Source organism: Choloepus didactylus, chromosome 7, assembly GCF_015220235.1.
Source record: "Choloepus didactylus isolate mChoDid1 chromosome 7, mChoDid1.pri, whole genome shotgun sequence".
In the NCBI taxonomy this organism is placed as follows: domain Eukaryota; kingdom Metazoa; phylum Chordata; class Mammalia; order Pilosa; family Megalonychidae; genus Choloepus; species Choloepus didactylus.
In genome coordinates this window covers 118,033,139-118,059,662 of record NC_051313.1, presented here as the reverse complement: position 1 = coordinate 118,059,662, position 26,524 = coordinate 118,033,139, and the positions used below count along the sequence as shown (strand labels likewise).

At 48.2% G+C, this 26,524-nt stretch overlaps 1 protein-coding gene across 3 annotated transcripts; it reads right to left on the bottom strand.

The window, feature by feature from the left end:
* Positions 1-796: 796 nt before the first annotated feature.
* Positions 797-26,524, bottom strand: LEMD2 (LEM domain nuclear envelope protein 2). 3 transcript variants are annotated; one of them, XM_037843389.1, is made up of 9 exons: positions 25,777-26,524; positions 24,002-24,042; positions 12,842-12,917; positions 10,212-10,288; positions 9,270-9,349; positions 7,442-7,587; positions 6,371-6,472; positions 6,191-6,293; positions 797-2,191 (listed from the first exon to the last, which is right to left on the bottom strand). In XM_037843389.1, the coding sequence occupies exons 1-9, from the start codon at positions 26,492-26,494 to the stop codon at positions 2,041-2,043; spliced, it is 1,494 nt and encodes a 497-aa protein (XP_037699317.1). In that variant the 5' UTR covers positions 26,495-26,524; the 3' UTR covers positions 797-2,040. The 3 variants fall into 3 exon arrangements, with proteins under 3 accessions (XP_037699317.1, XP_037699318.1, XP_037699319.1); XM_037843390.1 differs by lacking the exon at positions 797-2,191 and adding an exon at positions 2,208-2,377; XM_037843391.1 differs by lacking the exons at positions 797-2,191; positions 6,191-6,293; positions 6,371-6,472 and adding an exon at positions 6,483-7,172 and having other exon boundaries at positions 7,444-7,587.

Below are 26,524 nucleotides of genomic sequence, written 5' to 3'. Positions count from 1 at the left end.
GGCTTCAGTGCCAATCCCAAATGCCTGTGGTGCTCCTGACCCACTCCTCTTGCCGCCGGCCTCCCGGGTAGTGCTGGTAGATTCCTCGGATGCTCACAGCACACTCAGCAAAACTCCTCCTGTGATGTCACAACTGTCCCTGCAGGGGAGGGACCCAACGGACATGCCAGCCCACATGGTGACCACGAGGTGGCTGGGTCCTTTTCTGGCCCTGCTGTGAGTCATCTTCTCCCCAGTAGTTGGGACCCAGAAGAGACAAGAAATCTGCTGCCTTAAGGGACAAGACAACTGCTTTAGAGCCCCACCCTCACTCTGCGCTCCCCCCAGGGTGGGGTGCTGAGCACCCCAGGGGAGACTTGGGGCTTTGTATGGAGGCAGAAATGAGGCCAAAGGAAAGAGGTTCTGTTTACCTCTATTCCTCACCCCGTTGCTGGGAGATTTCCAATTCTCACACCAAGGGACAGGCGTGGAAACTGAGGTCCAAAGGTAGGAGGCGCCCAGACCCCTCAGCCCCCTGCCCGCCCTCCCTTTCAGCTGACCTGTCCCTGAGCCAGTGCTAACTCCACACATTGCTTGGGGGGAAAGGGGAAGGAACCGTGGATGAGAAACACATCCATTTTTAATAAATAGTTTATTCATCCAACAGTTTCAGCCCCGATACAGAAGCCTGTTTTGTTCGGTGTTTCTTATTCTTCTGGCTGGAGCCTGATTATGAGAACATTTCTTCACCACAGGGCCAGCACTTAGATGCCAGCCCTGCCGCTCATCCAGACATCAGAGGAAATGAGAATATTGCTCAAATGAGGGAGACTGGAGCTTTATTAAGGAAACAAAAAAATACCAATAAGACCAGAAAGGGGTGGTTAATGTCTTCTGGAGGCAGCTGTTGTGTCTCCTGTGTTTGCCCCCCATCTCCTGCCGCAGATGAGAACATATGGGGATGAGGCTCCGCTGGAGAGGCTGTCTCGTACTTAACTAATAAGGCCCCCCACCGCTCTGCTTCTGGAGCCTGCCTCCCGCGCGGATGCAGTCTGATGAGCTGGTGGAAGACCTGAGTGAAGGTCTGCGGTGCGGGCGAGCACCGCTCTCGTGTGGCCAGCAGGGGGCAGTGCTGCCACCGTGTTCGCCCAGGGCAGGAGGTGCCAGGTTCTCAGCCCCGACGTGATTCCCAGGGCCCAGGAACCTGCACTCTTGGCCCGATGCAAAGCCAGGGGCAGCAGGTTTGGTCTCAAATTGCAATGTCCGTGAGAAGCACCACTGGAGAGACCACCCTTGGGTGGCTGCCTCAGGGCGTGGGGCTGTGGTGGCTGCGTGACAGCCCTGACTCCTCTCCACTCTTGGCTGCTTGGCCCGACTCCAGGCTCTTCCCAGGAGGCCACGCTGGCCACTCACTCCTCCTGACCTAAGGGCCCTGCATGTCAGGGGCCTGTGTTTCTAGATAGTTCTAGAATCACTTTTTCTAATTTCTAGCATTCCTCCCCCTTCAGAGGACAGGCTTTCTCCCCTCACCCTAGAGCTCCCAGGTAAGACCCCCTGAAGGCACATAAACCAAGCTGCTCCCCTGATCCCCCTGCTGCCCCAACCTGCCATCCCATGTCCCACCTCCCACAGGCACGAGGCCCACCTCCCAGGCAGAGCGGACAGGCTAGCAGCGGGCGAGCTCCAGCTCACCCAGCCTTACACTTGCTCTGCACGGTTTTACAGTGGCTGCTACTTTATGTTTTCTGTTCATGAAAAACAAACCATTCTCCCCTTTTCTGCCAGCAAAATAGGGCAGAGAGAATGGACCAATGCAGGGAAAAGCTCCTCGCCTGGCCTCTGGCTTCTCCTCTCTCCCCTTAAAGGAAGCCCACCTTTTCCTACAGCTAATCCCCTCTGAAAGAAAGTCTTACAGAGAGAGACCTTTGGAATCAGTGTCACAATGAGGGGGAAAAGTCAAGGCAAGTGTGAATTCAGCACCGGCAGGTCTGGTGACCCCTTGCACCACTGGAGTGGGTTGTCCCAGGACAGGCTGGCTGGGAACAGAACCCTGCCCAGGGCCTATCGCTCTGAGTCAGAGAAGGAAGAGGGCTTAGTCCACCTCCACACCAGCATATCTTCTCCAGCCACGCGGTGGGACTCGGTCTGGATCCGGGATTCGTTGGAGGCCAGGAACTCCACGGCTCGGTCCCAGACCCGCTTCATGCGCCTCCTGCAAGAAGAGGGGCCGGCTCAGCAGGACGAGTCATGTCCTCCCAGGTTCTGCCCCTCACCGCAGCTTCACCGCACTGCAGAGAGGCAAGCTGGCCTGAGGGTGCCCTTCTTGCACAGGGGAAACAAGGCTCCAAGATCCAGATGGAATTTATTTAGGGGATGAGAAGCTGTCAGGCGCCAACTCCTGCAGAGCAGAGAAATTTCTTGGGCCAGGGAGAAATAGTTCCTCAACCTCTAATCAAAACCTTTCAACTAAAGGGAAGGTGTGTGGAGCCACCTCCCAGGTTCAGTGTGAAGGGGCTGTGCTGGGGTTTGCCAACTCTCACTGGGACCCGTTACTTGCAGCAGCCCTCACTGGGATGGCCACACTACCAGTGCTGGCCACATTTTAATGCCTCATGTGGGCTAATTAAACAGTGGCCACTGGGCTGTTGAGTCTAAACTCCATAGCACTTCAGGCTGAGGATGAGCTGACCATCTGATCAGGAGGCCAAGAAGCTGGGGCCACTCCTTGGCTGGCCCTGGGCCTCAGGACAGTGGCCATGGTCCCTCCTCTGCTGGGTCTCTGGGGCTTGCATTTCCTTGGACATCCCCCTCCCTCCTCTTCCCCCCTTTCAGAATAGAAAGATTCCAGCAGTTGGGGGGGGGTGGTTTTGATGTCATCCTTTGATGAATCCCAGTGTCACGTTTCCTCAGCACTCTAGACCATGTCCCTATGGTCCCATGGATGGAGAGAGAGCAAATGTGGGGGGAGCAGGAAGGTTCACCACAGGAAAGGATAAATGGAGGTGATGCTCCCGAGTTGGGTGGTAAGTCGGGGGGAAGAATGGGGGTGTAGGGGCTTTCTTCACTGAATAAGGCCCTGCCACCAACTAACCCCCACGGCCTGGTTAGCGGTCCCCATGCAGCTGAGCTGGCCAAAGTGACACCCCGAGGACTGAGCTCTGAGGACGTCTGCACCTCCTGTTGGGTGCCTGAGGAGGAGGCAGCTGGCACTGTGTGAGGGCCAGGTTCTTGCCCCCAGCCCCTCCTTCCTGGCTGCCCATTAACAGGTAATGAACAAGCCTGCCTGGAGCCAGGCTGCTCTAATCAGCTCCCCTGCTTTTCTCACTAAACAAGCTCTTCAAAGCTCTCTCAATTTCTCACACAAACAGGCTTCATCTACAGGGCACGTCTGGTTGTACCCATGAGCTACAATGTAGCTAATGTCTTGTTAAGTGTCTGAGAGCTTGGCCTGGACTGGCTGGCTGGCTTGAGAAATCAATCAAGCGGTTGAGGACTGAGCAAACCTGCACCAGAAATACAGCAGTCAGCATGGTGTGAGCCTTCCAGGGCTCACCCACAGGGCTCAGGCCCTCTGGCCAGGCACCCCCACCCCGGGGAGCAGCCACACACCCCAGGAGGCAGCTCTCCTCTGTGCTAATACCCAAGAGCTGAGGGGTGGGACCCAGGCCATAAGCTCAATGCCATTTCATATTTTTATGTGAGTGAGTGTGTGTGTCAGCTGCAATTCCAGCCTAAATGATGATGGCTCCCTTTGACGAGTGCTCAAGAGGTAGGCACCGATGGCGAGGAGCTGTGCGGCCACCACCCTGACACTCCCTATGCCCTGTCCCTTAGGACTCATCACTACCTAATACCACACATTTTTCTTCTGTCTCTCTCCCTAGCACAAATGCTCCAGTAGGGCAGGGCTGTTTGCTTGTTCCATTCTCTGCCATCTCCCTGTGGCCTGGTATAGTGTCTGGCATGTAGTAGGTGCTCAGTGAATATCTGTTGAGTAAACGAATGCACAACCTCAGCTCTCCACAAGGTAGTAGTATTATCTCTGTTTTATGGATGGGAAACTGAGGATCAGAGAGACAGAGTTACGCATGGATATACAGTGACTGAGAGGCAGGGCCAGGAATTGGAGGGACTTTGTTACACCAAGTGGCCTTCCCCAGGCAGCTGGAGGGCTGTGTGACTGCCTCACACTGGAGGCCAACAGCAAACTCTGTTGACGGATTGGGGAGGGCAAGACTGGAAATTGGGTCTGATTAGCACAAGCTACACCACTGTCAGTCTGGCTCTCTCTAAGATTCCTGCTTTCCTCCTTTCCAGGGGTTAGGGTGGGCCTGACAGTGATTAAGCATCTTCATATTTAAAGTGGGCCCTTAAATGTTCTACTCTTCCAATTCCTCTTGGGTTGTACAGGAAAGGGTGAGGCCAACAGTAGAGCCTGGTGATGGGGTGCATAGAAATGCCACTAGCATGGGACTCCAACCAAGTCCCGTAACCACTCTGGGCCTCAGTTTCCTCATCTGTAAAATGGGGGTACTCACAGTTCTTGCCTCACAGGGCCACTGTGAGGATCAAGAGAGCCAGCTTGTACCTAGGGAGAGCTCAGAGTGGTACCCGCTCTAGTGAGCGCTCAGCAGCTTGAGTTCTCAGCATCATCTGCAGATGACAGCAGCTGGCCAGAGGCCACGGCAGACCCTGCTGTGGAGGAAGCACCACCTGAGCAGACACTGCCGTGGGCCCTGCTGCTACCTACTGGGACTGTGCCCCCCTCTCCCACTTCTCCTGCCCCAACACTTTTGTCTGGGATCCACTTCTAGGGCCCAGGGCCCAGCTCCAGCAGTCCCAACCCACGTGGAAGGTACCAGTGGAGATGTGCATGGCAGTGCTGGGAAGCTGACCCCTTCTACCACTGTGAGATTCTACTTTTAGTTACGTGTATGTGTGTGTGTGTGAGTGTGTGGGAATAGAACCATGATATTTCACTTCTGACTTTAGGTCATGGCTAAAAAAGTTTGAAAACCAATCCCTTCCAATTCAAACAGAGTCGAGAGGCTGTGCTGGAGGTTACTCCTATGCAAGCTTCACCTAGATATGCAAAATAACCACAGTATGATAAGCCCAAGTCAACAGCAGTCCCGAAAACCTTAAAGATACGCAGACCCCTATCTGAGACTCTATAAGTTTCACTCACTAAGTTTATTCGTCAGAAACTTAAATCCTTCAGAGAACTCCTTTGCCAGCTAGGTCCCAAAATCCAGAGGCAACAGTCTCTTCAAGAACATCAACTGGATGTGTCCCCTTTTCTCATAAAGTTGACACCCCTTTTCAACATGAACAGGTTAGGGTGGTCACTGCCTAGACATCCCTGAAGATCGGGAAAGTGATAAAACTAGAGGAAGGGGTAGCAACAGACAAGATGGAATTTAACAAAGGATTATAAGTACTGAATCTTTTTATAATTTTCTTTTTCTTAGTTGCTAGGGTATTAGAATAGCTAGAAGGGAAGACCTGAAATGGTGGAACTGTAACACATACCATCCTTTGAGACACAAACGGACAGCATCTGATTCTGGCCAACTTAGCCTAAGGCGTGTGCCACTGGAGGCTCAGGGAACGTTTCTCTGGCTTCTAAGAGAGCAACGGGAAACCCACTTCTCCCCTGTTGGCTGACACAGCAGCCCTTGCTCCAGCTGCCACAGGCCACCATCTTGTGGCCACGAGGGACTCAGGTCTGCTGACAACATCCACGGAGGAGGCAGAATCTTGGGAATCACAGAGAAAAGGAGCCGCAGACCTGACTGTTCTGGGCCTGGAGCCCAGACAATTCTGGGCTTCCGCTTACGTGAAGCTATCAGATTCTTTACCCCTTGAACCAGTGTGTGTGTGTGCATGTACGTGTGTGTGTGTATACACTGTGTGTGTGGGTTCCAATTACTTGTAGCCCAAAACATCCCAACCAACACCAACAGAGGTATCATCTCTACAGAGGAATGGGCCCATGCTTTTACAGGTCTTGTCTAGCTCCTCCTGCCCTAAAGAGCCAAGCTTCTCCGGAGGAGCAGCAGGAGGTGTGAAAACACCCCAACATGGGATACTGGGGGCTGAGCTACCCACAGCTGGCGACTGACACAGGCTTTGGGATGCCTCCCGTGGAGCTCAGTGGGGTCAGGCCGGGCCTCACCGCCCCTCTAACCTCAGCGACAGGAGGACTCACCGGCTCTGCGGAGGGATGAGGGTGTCGCGCACATGCAGGATGCCCACGTACGGGTAGCGCTCCATGTCCTGCTCCCAGTCCACGTAATGGTCCTGGACCACGTCTGCAGGAAGGAGACAGGGTTTAGGGCCAGGATCTTCTTGCAGGCCTTGGGCAGCCCATTCATCAGGGGCCACACACCTATAATCTTCTTCACCATCTCATACATGGCTTGCTCCTCCTCTTCTAACTTCCGCCACCGATATTTCAGGAGAATCAGGAGTCCCCACAAAAAAGCCAAGCCTGTGAAAGAATAAAACACCACTGATCCACTACAATTCTCTAGCTGTTCTGACACTCCCTGGGTCTCACTATGCTCTAGTCACTGGGCTGGAGGCTATGGGTGATCCCCCAAAATGGGCTTTGAGCACCTACTATGTGTTAGCCCAGGGCTAGCAGGCAGGAAAAAAGGATGCAGAAATGCAGAGAGGCCAGCTCTTACAGGATCCCCCTCCTCCTCAGCTGCCAGGACACCTGCCCCTCTCAACCTCATGCTGGGGCTTTCATCTCCTCCACAGCCAGTTCCTACAAATGTACACACCGGGGCCCTTTGTATTCAGAGATGCTGCTACCACTGCTGATAATGGCTTCTATGCCTGATGGCATGGGAGAGGGGCCCGTGATTTGTAACTCCAGCTCTCTCTGGAGAGCGGCAGATGCCCTGAGGTCTCTGCTCAAAGGCGGCCCCTGATGTCAGGAGCCAAGATCTGTGCTCTCCCTTTCAGCTCAGCCCCCTGGGTCCTTCCAGCTTTCATCAGGGTATCAGCAGCTCCCCAGGAGATGTTTACATTTTTCAGGGAGTAGAATTAGGCCGAATCCCCACACTGTGCCTTCTCCTTGGAGCCTGCTGCACAGTGAGTCTCTGGCAGAGCCGCTGGAAGGGGCGACGCCCAGCTGTGGCCTGAGACTGGCTGCCTCTCCAGGAAGCTGAAGGTCCCCTGCCCTGAATCAAAGACATTTTCTAGTTATCCTTAGGCTCCTGCCACCAATCTCCTAAGGTAAAGACAATCCAGGGCAGAGGCTGACTTGTTCATCTCCTCTGTTTTATTAGGCAGATCTCAGGTTCACGAGACAGAAATGAACTCTCTGGACCTGGAATTTCTATAACTCATCACTCATGCCCAGGAGCGTGGCTGAGCTGCGCTCCCGGGAGGCGCTGTGTGCACACAGTCCTGAGGTGAGCGGAAGGGAAGAGAGGGGCCGAGGACTCACACCAGAAGAAGATGAGCACGTTGGTGATGGCAGTGAGCAGGGCGCGGCTCAGGCGGCAGCCAACACCCATGCGGGGTCGGGCAGATTCCAGGCAGACCACTTTGTCCACGGTTGTTACCAGTTCTGTTGGGTCTTCCCCTTTCAACCTGAAACAGGACACACAGTTCTAGACATGCTCAAAAGCTACAAGGAGCTGCCAAATAAGCCCCATTTTAAACAGGAGGCGGTGAAGGAAGGGGGGGTTTCAAGGCCTCCACTTGCCTATAAAAGAGGCTTGGTATCTTGCTTGCACTTTTTCCAGAAATTTCCCATGTTGGCTACTTAGGAAGAATAAAGCTTTAAAGAAGGCAGCAGGCTTGAACCCCTACTGCTAAAGTGATGTCCCCCTCTGTCGGGTCTTTGACAGCCCCTCTCAGCGTGCAGACGATTAAACTGTAAATTGGATTCCCACCTCCCAGCATAGAGAAATGGAAATGTTTACTGAATCACTGGCTTTGCAATTGCATGGCAGGAACCGAAAGACAGAATCTGGGAGGTTGCGCTCTCCCTCCGTGACCAGGAGGCATGTAAGCTGTTTAAGTGTAAAGATCACGGGGCATCCTCAAGGTTCATGAGGAATGAAAACTGCCAGACTCTCCAAGGCCAGACCCCTGCCAGGGCCTCCACCCTGGCCCCCAGCAAGGGGCGTCCACCTGCACAGGGACACGAACACTGTGCCTTCTTCTGGCAAGGTGACGGGGTGATAATTCGTATCCTCTGGGGGCCTTGCCCTGGCATGGCTAGCACTAGGAGTGTCCCACTTTCTCACGACCCACTTTAACACTGGCCATGTGAGCCAGGCTCAGCTGCCATCCAGGCTGCCTTCTCGCATATGAAAAGGCAAGTGTCATCACTCTTTCTCTGTGTTAGCAGCTTCAGTGGGCGCTGCTGAGGATGAAATCTGTATTCTCCTCCGCCTTTTATAACACGCAGGAATGTCACTCAGCCACTCAGGGAAGCTTTATTATTTTTTTTTAAGCTGACGTACTTTAATCATGCTGCGCATCCAGTTATCAAGCTTTAGGCTGAGCCACCCGAGGGGCTTCTGCTGGATGCACTGCTGATGGAATTAGTAATTTGGGTGGATTAAAGAGGAAGAGAACAAACCCCAGAGTTTGTTTTAATGTCAGAAGCAGTAACTTGAACAGAGATTCTGACAAACACTGAGAAATGGGCAGGGGTGACATGATGACAGCTTTCTCAGCAGGAGGAACTCTAGGGGCTTTTGGCCAATAGGACAGTGGGCCCCCCACCCCCACCCCCGACCCTGTGTGGAGCAGTCAGCTCAGGCCTTTTGGGGAGGGTGAAAGGGCTTGCTATCTTGGCTAACAGTGCTCACAAGTGATAGAATAAAATCCTGCAGTGCCTTTTGCAATTTTCATATTAAGCAACCAACATACAGAATGAATTCATCTACAAATGAAAACTAGCACCCAAAGGGAGGAAATGCAGAAAATGCTTTCTCCAGCAAACCGTGTGGAGCTGGTGAATTAAAAGGGCACAGGCTGAGTTACTTGAAACAGGATTTAGCTTGAACGCCAGGCTACCATCCTAACACCTGGATCTTGTGCCTCCACTTAAAAACACCTCCTTTACTAATATTCCTATTGCTTCTTCCTTCCATTTCCAGGCTTCAAACCTGGGCCATAACAACTCAACTCGGAGACCCAGCCCTAACTTCAGACCTGAGACACCTTTGTTGGAACACAGAAGTCAGCTGACGGCTGGGGACAGTGGCCACACATGTCATGGCTGTCCCGCCACTTGGTGATGCTCTGCCCATACTTACCAGATGCCCACGTCCTTGTTACTGCTCAGTATCCAGGTCAGTGCGGCTTCAAACTTATCCAAGGGGCTGCCGGTCACATTCTGTGGGAGGGGTCAGGAGATTAGGACTGCGTCAGGGCAGAGCGGCTGGAATGTTATTCTGCTGCTGTGTTAAGGAAGCCCTCTCCCACGGCCTCTATGGGCCCCAAAGCCCCATTCTACTAAATGCACAACAAACTGGCAGGAAAGAAATCTGGGGCTGATGAAAGTGAAGGAAGAGGCTATAACCAGAGGCGGCGATGCAGACGCACAATGGAGGAAAACAATGCAGGCCTGCAGAGGTCAAAAAGAGTATTATCTTTTCTAGGACTGGCGCATTAGGTCAGAGAGCTGGCAGCTCATCTTGGGGAAAAGGGAAAAGGGGAGCCTGGGTCGGCTAGGGCGCCTGGCTGCCAGTCTCAGCTGTGAGGCCTTGGCCAAGTCCCTTCCCCTCCCTTGGCCTCAGTTTCCTCATCTGTGAAATGAGAACTTAACTAGATGATCCCTAAGGTCCCTGCCAGCTCCAAAGTTCCAGAATTCTAACACCCTGAGGCCAAGTGAGCAGCAATCCTAAGAGAAGAGAAATGGACCAGTTTAAGCGTGCATCCTGGGAGCTGGAGGAATAAGTAACACGGCAACTTACAGAAGGGGCAGCTGACAGTGGCCCATACCAGCTGGGGCAGGAGCAGCAGGTCAGTCATGAGCTCACCAACATACACAGCAGGCCTGGCCCTGGGTCCTCGTCACCCCCATGGCTGCCTTAACTTAAGGGTGTCTAATGCTCAACTAAGTTAAAAAAAAAAAAAAAGGAAAAAATCCAAAAAGCAAAACAAAATAAAGAGGGGAAAAAACTGACAGGGCTTGAAATATCAATACAAAAGCACCAGGACCTCCTGGGAATGGATCAACACTGCAACCTACTTACTGATATATATTCCTGGGCTTCTGTAACAGGAATGCATTTGCTTTTTAGCTTCTCTGGATTTCCACACTCGAAATTACCTAGGAGAAACACACACACACACATTCAAACAACAAGAAGAGGTGAAAAAAATTACTCTGAAACAGACTTAAAAATGCAGCAAGAATCAAGCCATCAGCTCTAATAAGGAGCATGTGGGCTGGTGGCTCCCCCAGCTTCTGTGGGGCATCTTCATTCTGCAACAAGATCAAAAGCCATTTAGCCTGGATTGATTCCAGATCATTAAAACCCGACCTGCAAAGCAGTGCGGCTATTTGCATTAAATGACTAAAAAGCTACCCAATACCAAGGTCTGTTTGCAATTGATCCCTGAAAGGATCAGACAGATAGCTTCGGAAGGTACTGGAATGGTACTATAAATAAACACAGCCTGGGAAAAAACAAAGGCAGGGAGGCCACCGCCACCACAGGGATTCTGACTCATCATAGGCAGGGGACTTGGCTGCCAGGCCCATTGTTTTGAGGGGTCCTGGGGAGGGATGTCCAAGATGTCCTCGTGGAGGAAGGGAGGGTCTATGTGCTGGGCAGAGGGGCTTTGGCCTGGTTCTCCTCAACCTTCTGATTCTTCTGAGAGTCCTGGGCAGCTGGTCCCGCCTGGGATGGAGCTGGGAATGCCCAGCCTTCCAGACCCAGCCCACCCCCTCTGAGAAGCCCCCAGCCCATGGGACCCTCTCCTTTGGCGAAATCGCTCCAGACTCAGTGGCCTGTCCCAGCCCATGGTTCTCAATCACATGCTGTGGTTCACCTGTCATGAGCTGATTCTGTGGGCCAGCTAGACTCTTCGAGAGCAGGGACGGCAGTTTTGTCCTGCTTGGGGATGGGCACGTACGGGATCTGTTCCCCTCACACGGCCTGACAGACCTCAATCTGGCACAGCCTGGGAGGCTTCAGGTGGCCAGTCTCTGCGTGTGTGTTGGGGTAGGAGAACGGTGGAGTAGATGGAGGTAATATTAAAAAATCTTGAGAATGAACGGAAGCTCCCCCAAGGCAAATCCCCCCACTCTTAAGTTACTCGTGATGCTTTGGGTCCCTGAGACCAAGTTGGCTGCCCCTGCCCTCCTGCTCCCACCCAGACCATCCCTACTCTAGGTGGGGCTGCCTGGACCACTGCGACTGCCTCCTAGTTTGTTCCCCCTCTTCTAATTCATGTTTTCTCAATAAAGCTTTAAGATAATAGTCTGCTTAAATGATACTATACCACTCAAGCTGCTGCCACTTTCACCTTCCTGCCACCTGGCTCTCAATGCTTCAATCCCCTGCTCTAAAGCCTCCCTGGTCCTCGCTGACTGCTGGCTGCTGGCTCAAGCCCTGGTGGCCCGACATCCACAGCTTTCCACAGTACAGCCCAATCGACCTCTCCAAATGGCCTTTTACTCCTTCCCTCATGAAGCCAGCTGCTTCCCATCCCTGACCCTATCATGTCCTGCCTCTTTGGCCCCACTCTTCCCCCAAACACACATAACCAATCCTAGGCTTCAGGGCCTGGCTCACTGTGCCACCTCCCATAAGATGCTTTCCCGACTGCTACAGCTAAAGGGCCTTGTGACTTTCTGATCACTTTGGGAACTTGTGGCCTCTTGGTTCTCATCCAATTGCACCTTGTGTGACCCACCCAATGTTCAGGGAGTTCGGTGGCCTGTTCTACTAGACTATAAGCAGACTGTGGGAAGGATCCTTAGCTGAGGCATCTCCTATCCTCCAAGGGCAGGCGCAATGCCCTGCTCACAGCTGATACCCAATGGGGAGTGGCGGTGGGAGGAACAAGGCCTACAGGAGAGCCCACAGTTTCCTGTCACCCTGCCTGTCTCAGAGAGATCCCCACCCTCAGGGCTGCCCACTGCTAGGCCTGTCAAGAGGGCAGTGGGGCCAAGCCCCTTGATGGCATTAGCCAGAGCCACATATGGAGTGCAGGACGGAGGAGCAACATCCACTGGGACTCATGATTTCAAGCAGAGCTTCTCAAACTTTAGGGTGTGTGAGCATCTCCTGGGGATCTTGTTAAAATGCAGATCCTGAATTAACAGATTTGTAATGGAACCCATCAAAAAATCAAAATGAGCTGTTCAGTCTTAACGGATGTTCAAGAGGCACCAGTTATGTGGAGCCAAGGGCCAGCCTTATGCCTGTGGGGCCAACCCTTATTAAGGTTGTTGCTGGGAAGACAAGGCCAGGTGGACTTGTACTGGATCCTCAGCCCTTATGGTTAATTTTGTGGGCATCAGCTCTGCCACCTCCTCCTTCCTGACTGTCAGAAGACTGTAAGTGGACAGCGAAGCATCTGTGAGTACCTTGGAGAAAAGTTAGAAGTTTGGGTAGCTGTTCACAGCATGATGGGCATCATGGATATTCCTCACCATGGCCTGGGAGCTTGGGATTGGAATTCTAACCTAAGAGGGTATTTCATACCTTTGCTACTCAAAGTATGGTCCAAGGACCAGCAGCATCAGACTTACTTCTGAGACACAACCACAGGGCATCTTAGCCACCTGCCAGCCAGCTATGACCTAGCTGATCCGGGACAGCAGCCCACAGCCCACTAACGAGGAGTCTTGGGCCTTATGTGATATACTCACCAGCCTGGATGGCCAGGAAGTTGTACAGTTCATGCAGCAGCTCCAGCAAGGCTGCCTTCTGCTTGGCCTGACAGAACTGAAAAGGCAACTGATCAGCAAGGACAGGGCTGGGGTGTTTGTTCTGTGAGTAAATTTTACACAGCTGTCAAGTACTGAGCAGCAAGGAACATTTTATACTTTAAAAAAATAAAATCAAATTCTCCAAAGTGCTGGGCTCTGAGAGAGGGTTGATAAACACTGGGTTAACTGATTGAAAAGGAACACTGTGTAAGCAGAGGAGGACTGAAAGCAGCCCCAGCAACCAAGGGTCTGTCATCCTGGAGGCTCCCGGCCACTGTCCCACAGTTCCCACTGAAATAAAGGCCATTAAGCGGGGGCCACGGAACAGGTGCGATGTGGTTGGGGACAAATGCCAGAGCCCAGCTTCCTGGGAGGCAAGAGCACACGTGTGTCAGAGTTTGCCAAGCTCGGAGGGACAGGGCAGAAAGCCAATGACTTTTCTCCCTGTTGGGCCATTCCTATCCACCTACAACGTGCCTGTGGGTTATCTGCTGCAAACGTTTAACCTTAAACTGGATTCCCCTAGAGATGGAAAATTTCTGGAAATTGTAAAACTGTAGGGGGAAAAACTCATCTGTATGAGAAAATAGGAATAGATGCATGCCCATTTCTCTGGCACCTGCAACAGAACTGACAGCACTTTGCTGGATTTAGAACACTAAGAAAAAAACTGGGTTGTTCTTTGCTGAGAGTGGACAATACACCAAGCATGAGTTCATGTTAAATATGCCCCCAATCCTTACTATACTCTGGCTTCTCAGATGGGGACCACGAGGTTTAGAGCCTTCAGGTAAGTCACCCAAGAGTCCACAGCTTCTAACGGCCCAGAGAGTGGACGCCCAGCCCAGCCTATGCACTGTCGGGCCTCCCTGCAGGTCACTGGGAGAAGCCCTGGCCGGGCTCTGCAATCACAGGAGCAACCAGTTGCTTTCCTCTTCAGGGCTCATTTGTCACCCTTGTCTGTAAAGTGAGGGGCTCACTTTCTAATAGTCTCAGAGGCCAAAATCTGTCCCTTCACATTGCCAAAAGACCCACTGTACAAGGTGCAATGTGACATAACTCAAGCTTTACACACATGACTATAAACGCTCACAAACAACTCAAATGTCTAATAATTGGGTTATATACCAAACTGCTTTTTAAAGAATGTGAAATGAGAGGCGGGGCAAGATGGCAGACTGGTGAGCTGTAAGTTTTAGCTACTCCTCCAGGAAAGTAGGTAAAAAACCAGGAACTGCGTGGACTGGACACCACAGAGCAATCTGACTTTGGGCATACTTCATACAACACTCATGAAAACGTGGAACTGCTGAGATCAGCGAAATCTGTAAGTTTTTGCGGCCAGGGGACCCGCGCCCCTCCCTGCCAGGCTCAGTCCCGGGGGAGGAGGGGCTGTCAGCTCCGGGAAGGAGAAGGGAGAATTGCAGTGGCTGCTCTTATCGGAAACTCATTCTACTGATTCAAACTCCAACCATAGATAGACTGAGACCAGACACCAGAGACTCTGAGAGCAGCCAGCCCAGCAGAGAGGAGACAGGCATAGAAAAAAAACAACACGAAAAACTCCAAAATAAAAGCGGAGGATTTTTGGAGTTCTGGTGAACGCAGAGGGGGGAAGGGCGGAGCTCAGGCCTTGAGGCGCATATGCAAATCCCGAAGCAAAGCTGATCTCTCTGCCCTGTGCACCTTTCCTTAATGGCCCTGGTTGTTTTGTCTATTAGCATTTCAATAACCCATTAGATCTCTGAGGAGGGCCTTTTTTTTTTTTTTTTTTTTTTTTTAAATCCTTTTTGCTTTTTCTAAAACAATTACTCTAAGAAGCTCAATACAGAAAGCTTCAAAGAATTGCAATTTGGGCACGGCAAGTCAAGAGCAGAACTAAGAGAGCTCTGAGACAAAAGGCAAGAATCCAGTGGCTGAGAAAATTCACTAAACAACACAACTTCCCAAGAAAAGGGGGGTGTCCGCTCACAGCCACCATCCTGGTGGACAGGAAACACTCCTACCCATCGCCAGCCCCATAGCCCAGAGCTGCCCCAGACAACCCAGTGTGACGGAAGTGCTTCAAATAACAGGCACACACCACAAAACTGGGCGTGGACATTAGCCTTCCCTGCAACCTCAGCTGAATGTCCCAGAGCTGGGAAGGTGGAGCAGTGTGAATTAACAAAGCCCCATTCAGCCATCATTTGAGCAGACTGGGAGCCTCCCTACACAGCCCAGCAGCCCAGAACTGCCCTGGGGGGACGGCACTCACCTGTGACATAGCACAGTCATCCCTCAACAGAGGACCCGGGGTGCACGGCCTGGAAGAGGGGCCCACTTGCAAGTCTCAGGAGCCATACGCCAATACCAAAGACTTGTGGGTCAGTGGCAGAGACAAACTGTGGCAGGACTGAACTGAAGGATTAGACTATTGCAGCAGCTTTAAAACTCTAGGATCATCAGGGAGATTTGATTGTTAGGGCCACCCCCCCTCCCCGACTGCCCAGAAACACGCCCCACATACAGGGCAGGCAACACCAACTACACACGCAAGCTTGGTACACCAATTGGGCCCCACAAGACTCACTCCCCCACTCACCAAAAAGGCTAAGCAGGGGAGATCTGGCTTGTGGAGAACAGGTGGCTCGTGGACGCCACCTGCTGGTTAGTTAGAGAAAGTGTACTCCACGAAGCTGTAGATCTGATAAATTAGAGATAAGGACTTCAACTGGTCTACAAACCCTAAAAGAACCCTATCAAGTTCAGCAAATGCCACGAGGCCAAAAACAACAGAAAATTATAAAGCATATGAAAAAACCAGACGATATGGATAACCCAAGCCCAAGCACCCAAATCAAAAGACCAGAAGAGACACAGCACCTAGAGCAGCTACTCAAAGAACTAAAGATGAACAATGAGACCATAGTACGGGATATGAAGGAAATCAAGAAGACCCTAGAAGAGCATAAAGAAGACATTGCAAGACTAAATAAAAAAATGGATGATCTTATGGAAATTAAAGAAACTGTTGACCAAATTAAAAAGATTCTGGACACTCATAGTACAAGACTAGAGGAAGTTGAACAACGAATCAGTGACCTGGAAGATGACAGAATGGAAAATGAAAGCATAAAAGAAAGAATGGGGAAAAAAAATTGAAAAACTCGAAATGGACCTCAGGGATATGATAGATAATATGAAACGTCCGAATATAAGACTCATTGCTGTCCCAGAAGGGGAAGAAAAGGGTAAAGGTCTAGGAAGAGTATTCAAAGAAATTGTTGGGGAAAACTTCCCAAATCTTCTAAACAACATAAATACACAAATCATAAATGCTCAGCGAACTCCAAATAGAATAAATCCAAAAAAAACCCACTCCGAGACATATACTGATCACACTGTCAAACATAGAAGAGAAGGAGCAAGTTCTGAAAGCAGCAAGAGAAAAGCAATTCACCACATACAAAGGAAACAGCATAAGACTAAGTAGTGACTACTCAGCAGCCACCATGGAGGCAAGAAGGCAGTGGCACGATATATTTAAAATTCTGAGTGAGAAAAATTTCCAGCCAAGAATACTTTATCCAGCAAAGCTCTCCTTCAAATTTGAGGGAGAGCTTAAATTTTTCACAGACAAAGAAATGCTGAGAGAATTTGCTAACAAGAGACCTGCCCTACTGGAGATACTAAAGGGAGCCCTACAGACAGAGAAACAAAGACAGGACAGAGAGACTTGGAGAAAGGTTCAGTACTAAAGAGATTCGGTATGGGTACAATAAAGGATATTAATAGAGAGAGGGAAAAATATGGCAAACATAATCCAAAGGGTAAGATGGCCGATTCAAGAAATGCCTTCACGGTTTTAACGTTGAATGTAAATGGATTAAACTCCCCAATTAAAAGATATAGATTCGCAGAATGGATCAAAAAAAATGAACCATCAATATGTTGCATACAAGAGACTCATCTTAGACACAGGGACACAAAGAAACTGAAAGTGAAAGGATGGAAAAAAATATTTCATGCAAGCTACAGCCAAAAGAAAGCAGGTGTAGCAATATTAATCTCAGATAAAATAGACTTCAAATGCAGGGATGTTTTGAGAGACAAAGAAGGCCACTACATACTAATAAAAGGGGCAATTCAGCAAGAAGAAATAACAATCGTAAATGTCTATGCACCCAATCAAGGTGCCACAAAATACATGAAAGAAACACTGGCAAAACTAAAGGAAGCAATTGATGTTTCCACAATAATTGTGGGAGACTTCAACACATCACTCTCTCCTATAGATAGATCAACCAGACAGAAGACCAATAAGGAAATTGAAAACCTAAACAATCTGATAAATGAATTAGATTTAACAGACATCTACAGGACATTACATCCCAAATCACCAGGATACACATACTTTTCTAGTGCTCACGGAACTTTCTCCAGAATAGATCATATGCTGGGACATAAAACAAGCCTCAATAAATTTAAAAAGATTGAAATTATTCAAAGCACATTCTCTGACCACAATGGAATACAATTAGAAGTCAATAACCATCAGAGACTTAGAAAATTCACAAATACCTGGAGGTTAAACAACACACTCCTAAACAATCAGTGGGTTAAAGAAGAAATAGCAAGAGAAATTGCTAAATATATAGAGACGAATGAAAATGAGAACACAACATACCAAAACCTATGGGATGCAGCAAAAGCAGTGCTAAGGGGGAAATTTATAGCACTAAACGCATATATTAAAAAGGAAGAAAGAGCCAAAATCAAAGAACTAATGGATCAACTGAAGAAGCTAGAAAATGAACAGCAAACCAATCCTAAACCAAGTACAAGAAAAGAAATAACAAGGATTAAAGCAGAAATAAATGACATAGAGAACAAAAAAACAATAGAAAGGATAAATATCACCAAAAGTTGGTTCTTTGAGAAGATCAACAAGATTGACAAGCCCCTAGCTAGACTGACAAAATCAAAAAGAGAGAAGACCCATATAAACAAAATAATGAATGAAAAAGGTGACATAACTGCAGATCCTGAAGAAATTAAAAAAATTATAAGAGGATATTATGAACAACTGTATGGCAACAAACTGGATAATGTAGAAGAAATGGACAATTTCCTGGAAACATATGAACAACCTAGACTGACCAGAGAAGAAATGGAAGACCTCAGCCAACCCATCACAAGCAAAGAGATCCAATCAGTCATCAAAAATCTTCCCACAAATAAATGCCCAGGGCCAGATGGCTTCACAGGGGAATTCCACCAAACTTTCCAGAAAGAACTGACACCAATCTTACTCAAACTCTTTCAAAACATTGAAAAAAATGGAACACTACCTAACTCATTTTATGAAGCTAACATCAATCTAATACCAAAACCAGGCAAAGATGCTACAAAAAAGGAAAACTACCGGCCAATCTCCCTAATGAATATAGATGCAAAAATCCTCAACAAAATACTTGCAAATCGAATCCAAAGACACATTAAAAAAATCATACACCATGACCAAGTGGGGTTCATTCCAGGCATGCAAGGATGGTTCAACATAAGAAAATCAATCAATGTATTACAACACATTAAAAACTCGAAAGGGAAAAATCAATTGATCATCTCAATAGATGCTGAAAAAGCATTTGACAAAATCCAACATCCCTTTTTGATAAAAACACTTCAAAAGGTAGGAATTGAAGGAAACTTCCTCAACATGATAAAGAGCATATATGAAAAACCCACAGCCAGCATAGTACTCAATGGTGAGAGACTGAAAGCCTTCCCTCTAAGATCAGGAACAAGACAAGGATGCCCGCTGTCACCACTGTTATTCAATATTGTGCTGGAAGTGCTAGCCAGGGCAATCCGGCAAGACAAAGAAATAAAAGGCATCCAAATTGGAAAAGAAGAAGTAAAACTGTCATTGTTTGCAGATGATATGATCTTATATCTAGAAAACCCTGAGAAATCAACGATACACCTACTAGAGCTAATAAACAAATTTAGCAAAGTAGCGGGATACAAGATTAATGCACATAAGTCAGTAATGTTTCTATATGCTAGAAATGAACAAACTGAAGAGACACTCAAGAAAAAGATACCATTTTCAATAGCAACTAAAAAAATCAAGTACCTAGGAATAAACTTAACCAAAGATGTAAAAGACCTATACAAAGAAAACTACATAACTCTACTAAAAGAAATAGAAGGGGACCTTAAAACATGGAAAAATATTCCATGTTCATGGATAGGAAGGCTAAATGTCATTAAGATGTCAATTCTACCCAAACTCATCTACAGATTCAATGCAATCCCAATCAAAATTCCAACAACCTACTTTGCAGACTTGGAAAAGCTAGTTATCAAATTTATTTGGAAAGGGAAGATGCCTCGAATTGCTAAAGACACTCTAAAAAAGAAAAACGAAGTGGGAGGACTTACACTCCCTGACTTTGAAGCTTATTATAAAGCCACAGTTGCCAAAACAGCATGGTACTGGCACAAAGATAGACATATAGATCAATGGAATCGAATCGAGAATTCAGAGATAGACCCTCAGATCTATGGCCAACTGATCTTTGATAAGGCCCCCAAAGTCACCGAACTGAGTCATAATGGTCTTTTCAACAAATGGGGCTGGGAGAGTTGGATATCCATATCCAAAAGAATGAAAGAGGACCCCTACCTCACCCCCTACACAAAAATTAACTCAAAATGGACCAAAGATCTCAATATAAAAGAAAGTACCATAAAACTCCTAGAAGATAATGTAGGAAAACATCTTCAAGACCTTGTATTAGGCGGCCACTTCCTAGACTTTACACCCAAAGCACAAGCAACAAAAGAGAAAATAGATAAATGGGAACTCCTCAAGCTTAGAAGTTTCTGCACCTCAAAGGAATTTCTCAAAAAGGTAAAGAGGCAGGCAACTCAATGGGAAAAAATTTTTGGAAACCATGTATCTGACAAAAGACTGATATCTTGCATATACAAAGAAATCCTACAACTCAATGACAATAGTACAGACAGCCCAATTATAAAATGGGCAAAAGATATGAAAAGACAGTTCTCTGAAGAGGAAATACAAATGGCCAAGAAACACATGAAAAAATGTTCAGCTTCACTAGCTATTAGAGAGATGCAAATTAAGACCACAATGAGATACCATCTAACACCGACTAGAATGGCTGCCATTAAACAAACAGGAAACTACAAATGCTGGAGGGGATGTGGAGAAATTGGAACTCTTATTCATTGTTGGTGGGACTGTATAATGGTTCAGCCACTCTGGAAGTCAGTCTGGCAGTTCCTTAGAAAACTAGATATAGAGCTACCATTCGATCCAGCGATTGCACTTCTTGGTATATACCCGGAAGATCGGAAAGCAGTGACACGAACAGATATCTGCACGCCAATGTTCATAGCAGCATTATTCACAATTGCCAAGAGATGGAAACAACCCAAATGTCCTTCAACAGATGAGTGGATAAATAAAATGTGGTATATACACACGATGGAGTACTACGCGGCAGTAAGAAGGAACGATCTCATGAAACATATGACAACATGGATGAACCTTGAAGACATAATGCTGAGCGAAATAAGCCAGGCACAAAAAGAGAAATATTATATGCTACCACTAATGTGAACTTTGAAAAATGTAAAACAAATGGTTTATAATGTAGAATGTAGGGGAACTAGCAGTAGAGAGCAATTAAGGAAGGGGGAACAATAATCCAAGAAGAACAGATAAGCTATTTAACGTTCTGGGGATGCCCAGAAATGACTATGGTCTGTTAATTTCTGATGGATGTAGTAGGAACAAGTTCACTGAAATGTTGCTATATTATGTAACTTTCTTGGGGTAAAGTAGGAACATGTTGGAAGTTAAGCAGTTATCTTAGGTTAGTTGTCTTTTTCTTACTCCCTTGTTATGGTCTCTTTGAAATGTTCTTTTATTGTATGTTTGTTTTCTTTTTAACTTTTTTTTCATACAGTTGATTTAAAAAAGAAGGGAAAGTTAAAAAAAAAAAAAAAGAAAAAGACAAACAAGGAAAAAAAAAAAAAAAAGATGTAGTGCCCCCTTGAGGAGCCTGTGGAGAATGCAGGGGTATTCTCCTACCCCACCTCCATGGTTGCTAACATGACCACAGACATAGGGGACTGGTGGTTTGATGGGTTGAGCCCTCTACCATAAGTTTTACCCTTGGGAAGACGGTTGCTGCAAAGGAGAGGCTAGGCCTCCCTGTATTTGTGCCTAAGAGTCTCCTCCTGAATGCCTCTTTGTTGCTCAGATGTGGCCCTCTCTCTCTGGCTAAGCCAACTTGAAAGGTGAAATCACTGCCCTCCCCCCTACGTGGGATCAGACACCCAGGGAAGTGAATCTCCCTGGCAACGTGGAATATGACTCCCGGGGAGGAATGTAGACCCGGCATCGTGGGATGGAGAACATCTTCTTGACCAAAAGGGGGATGTGAAAGGAAATGAAATAAGCTTCAGTGGCAGAGAGATTCCAAAACGAGCCGAGAGATCACTCTGGTGGGCACTCTTACGCACACTTTAGACAACCTTTTTTAGGTTCTAAAGAATTGGGGTAGCTGGTGGTGGATACCTGAAACTTTTAAACTACAACCCAGAACCCATGAATCTCGAAGACAGTTGTATAAAAATGTAGCTTATGAGGGGTGACAGTGGGATTGGGAATGCCATAAGGACCAAACTCCACTTTGTCTAGTTTATGGATGGATGTGTAGAAAAGTAGGGGAAGCAAACAAACAGATAAAGGTACCCAGTGTTCTTTTTTACTTCAATTGCTCTTTTTCACTCTAATTATTATTCTTGTTATTTTTGTGTGTGTGCTAATGAAGGTGTCAGGGATTGATTTAGGTGATGAATGTACAACTATGTAATGGTACTGTAAACAATCGAAAGTACAATTTGTTTTGTATGACTGCGTGGTATGTGAATATATCTCAATAAAATGATGATAAAAAAAAAAAAAGCAAATGGACAACCCAAAAAAAAAAAAAAAAAAAAAAGAATGTGAAATGACACAGGAAATATTGATAATAAATGTTAAATGTAACTGAATTTACATTGAGATCCCAATTCTATAAACATACATACCCAGAAAGGTAAGATGGCAAAGAAATGTGTTAATGATTATCAATAGGTGGCAGAATCACAGGTGATTTTTCTGTTTTTTTAAATTTTTCAAATATTCTACAACAAGCATCTGTCACCACCAGAAAAAAGCAGTAGAAATTAACATTGTTCCAAACTCATGGACACGTAGACAAAGCAGGGCTGATACCACTTAAAAGGAAACAGCACAGAAGGTGCCAAACAACCGAGACGGCCTGATTAAGACAACACACCCACTCACTCCCAGCCTGTCCCTGCGTTCTCAGTGGCACAAAGACAGAAACAAAAACACAAAGTGTCACAGAGTCATCAATGCCTGGCAAAGGAAAGAACATTTATCCGGAAACTCAAAGGCCCTTCTGAGTTCTGGGTGAGCCTGGAGCCACACAAGGCATTAGACTTTCAGCAAGGGCCTTACAAATAGCCAAGAAACTACTTGTTCCGGTGCTCACCCTCCAAGGCCAAGCATCCTATGAATCACAGCTCAGTGAATACTGCAATATGGCCCCAGACCCTGCCTTTCAATGTTTGATGTGGTTTTGAACCCCGAAGCTCCTAAATTATCCAGGGTCTGCAGCCCCATGTGGCAGGTGCTGGGTGCCAGCCTGCTCTCTGGGCACACCTTTGGTGGGTACCTGGCCCGGACCTGTCAGGGCTCACTCAGGGGGGCTGTGAGCATCGGGTGTCCAGCTCAGGGGAGGGAAAGGGGGCTAACCTGACATTTGGTGGTGGGTCTGATGTATTAGGAGATGTGAAGGACCAGGAAATAAAAACCAGGGAACCCTTTTCTAGTTAAAGACTAGCACAACTAGCATCACCAGAGAAGTCTTAACAACAAAATTACCTTTCTCTGTTTTTCTTTTCAGTCTTCAAAACTCTAGTTTCTCCTCTGGCTGCCTATGTTCCTGGGCCACTTCCTCTAATCATCAGCTGGGATTTTTATGAAGAAAGGGAGCTTAAACTTATTATGATGTGTTTTTACAAAACAATTGGGAAGCAAAGATATTTGGTAGATGAATACAATAAATGAATGTAATAAAATACATCAGAGGCCAACAAGAAATAAAACCGGTTATCTGCACCAGGATGCCCCCTCATTAACTTGGGTAAGGGTTAGTGAAGGGGTGTCCAAGATGACCACGCGCCATTTCCTTTTCCAGCCTCCAGAGCTGTTAACTGAGGGCTTGGGGAGGCCTGGCATTGCACACTCAATAATTAGACTACTAAGTCATGCCCTCTGGCAGCAAAAAACTCCTCCTGGTAGGATTTATGACCTGAAAATTTACTGCCTCGTATCTTCCCCAGACGATCGCTAAGTACTGCACATCCCATCATCTCGTTAATGCTGCCTTCATGACTCATAAATGAATGGGACTGCTTGGCTTCCCCAAATATTATTTGTAGGGAACATTAAAGTTTCAAAAAAAAACAAAAAACAAAAAAACAAATCTAAACATAGACTAAAAGGGCTACTTCTACTCAGGACGTATTTTAAACAAACCCCCTATGATGTTTCAGATCAGAACAGCATTTTCAGAGCCACAGATACACTTCTGGGCCCTGGAGAGGAGAAAGTGGAATTGAAAGCCTGGCCTCCTGATGCTTAAAAATTGCTAGCCTTTCCTGCTGAAGCCAGGGAGTTTCAGCGGTCCTTTGACAACAACCTACTGCATTCTCCTAGACTGACACAGGCAGATCAAAGTCCTGATGCTACAGTTGATGGGAGAGCTTCTCCAACAAGCCCAGGGTTGGCTCTTGGGGAATCCAGTTCTCCGTATTTCAAGTATTCTTTCGCTGCCACAGTTGAGTCTGACACAAACATCACAGAACATGATGTGGTTCTGGTACATTACAGGAAGTACTCCCTGAAAATGATCCTAGTATGATCTTTTTCTGGGAAAGTTTACCTCCTGATGGAGGCCAACATCCTTGGGAGGAATAATAAAAGCCAGAGAAACTCAAACTCACCTCATCTGCTTTTCCTTCACAGTCCACTGGCAATAATTTCACTGAGACCAAGAAAAGAAACACAAAGAAGATTAAAAGTTTGGGTTGAGGAAAGGGATAAAAGAGACCCCTCTCGAAATGCAGAAGTAAAACATTACCAACACAAGGGTGGGGATTGAAGATGTCATCTAAATAAAGTACTTTAAAAATGGACACAGTAAACTATTAGGGTTTTCCAACCCTGGATCAAGAAAAAGAACATCTGGGTCCTGATCCCAGCTGAAAATAATTAGTTATGGGCTCTAGGACAACTCAACCACTCTAAACCTCTGATTCCTTAAGTGTAAAATAAGGGTTAATAAAAGTCTTCCCTGCTTAACTCAAGGAGTTAGGCTTAAACAAGACAACATACAGACAATTTAGTTTGTAAATTACAGACAATATGTTAAACAGGGATCAATCCCATCATGCAAAGGGAACTCCAGGTAAATTCTAGTATATATGCAACAGTGGTTGGCTTAAAGCATCTAGAAGTGAGCACAATTGTGATACTGTTTGATTTCATCAGTATAGTTGCAGAACCAGTACAGTGCCATGATACTCCTGAGTCTGCTTAATTTCTCTAGCAGGTCGATAAACTATTCACATGGTTGATAAACTGCTCTCATAGTCGAGAAATTATTTGGATATCTGCACAAGTTTGTGATCCCTGTCCCCACAAGCTTGTTCATACACCCAAACATCCATCTGCCTCAACAGCTAAGGCATAATTTAACTTTTTCCTGTGTTTTGGCTGTTCTTGTTAAGACGCGGAAAGATGTGGCCTTGGCTCCAGGCTGGGAACAGTCAGTATTAATCACACTGAATTGATCATCATGCTTCACAAAGATTATTAAAATTTGGTGAACTAGTGTCACTTTATACTTAAATTTAAAAGGAAATGATCTCTATGTTGTTTCCTGTTGGACTAGAGCCCACCATTACCTGGAGGGGAAATCCCTTTCAGGAAACACACAAATCCTCAGCCATCCAGGAGACATAGTGTATTTTGCAGACTTCTTATTAGCATGCCTAATCATGTAGCTAAATGTGAAGGGAAGCATGGCTGGAATGTCCTTGAATCACGGGACCCTCTCCTAACACACTCTATGAGGGTGCTGCAAGCAATAATGTCTCTCCTTTACATGTTTAAACTCTTTGGAAGGTCCTTCCACACCTGTCTCACAGGCCGGGCTACCATAATCTCCTTTTGAGAAACTAAGTTCTGTGGTCCAAAGAAGTGGAGCAGGTGGCCTTTCTGGTGCTGCGAAACTGGGACCCCAACCAGATCCCATCTGTGGCCTGTGAAATCTCGGGTGCCCTTAAATGGGTACTACTTTGTGCATGAGCAAGAGATCAAAAGGAGAGAAAGAACTAAAAAGGGATGGGGTGGACATGTCTGGAAAAAGGGGGTGTGGTTTTCTCTGAAAGAGGGAAAATCAAAAGTTGGGGGTAAAAGTAACTACAGATGAAGATTACTCTCAGCATGTGGTTGAAAGGGAGTTGATTAGAAAGGAAGGCTAGGGCAGAAAACGAGAACAGGGGGAAGTGAAGACATAAATTACAGATACGGGAACCCGTCCCTCTCCTCCCATAGCTGGTGGAAGTCAAGTGTAGGTCTGGAGGGGAAAAGACGGCCAGAGGCAGCTGGCAGGGCCCGGGAGTACGCGGCCCAGCGCTGGGAGGAACCAACCGGTGGTCGTTCCGGCGGATACACACGCCCCCTTGACCCTCCCCTGCGCCGGCCCGGGACGTACTGTTGTCCTCCGCCTCCTGCGGCGCCGAGGGCTTGCCCATCTTCACCCAAAGGATGCCCAGGAAGACCAGCAGCAGCCCCAGACTGGCCCAGAACAGAAGCCGGGACAGGCAGCGCTCCAGCCGCCGCCCCACCTCGGGCCGGGCTCGCGCCGCACCCACAGGGCCCGCTCGCGTCGGCCGCAGGCCCGGGCGCGGGTCGGGGCCCAGGAGGGCCGAGGGCAGCCGCGCCGGGGCCGGGGCCGCAGCCCACCAGCGGCGGACTCCGAGGCCCGGGCCCGGCGCGGCCCTATTGGGCGTCCGGAGGTCCTCGTCCTCCTCAGAGCTGGCCCGGGCTGAAGCGCGGCGTCTGAGCGGGGCAGGGCGGGCGGGATAGGCGAGGCCGCGGCTCCCAGACCAGGAAGCCGCGGAGGCGCCGAGATCGCCGTAGGCCCCAAAGGTCGCGTACGCCGAGCCTGAAGCTGGAGTGGAGAACCAGGGCTCCGCCCGCAGAGAGGCCACGGCGGGTCGGGCGCGCGGGGCCGCCTCCTCGCGCAGCCGGGCCTCCTCCCGCAGCCGCTCCTCGCCTCGAGACCGGGTCTCCTCCCGCAGCCGGGCCTCGCCCCGCAGGCGGCGCAGCTTGTTGCGGTAGACGTCCCGGGTGGTATCGGTGATGGGTCCCGGCTGGAAGCCCAGGGCCTGCAGCTCCCGCCGCAGCTCCAAGTCCGACAGGCCGGCCATGGCCAGGACACCGCCCCCCGCCCGCCCCTG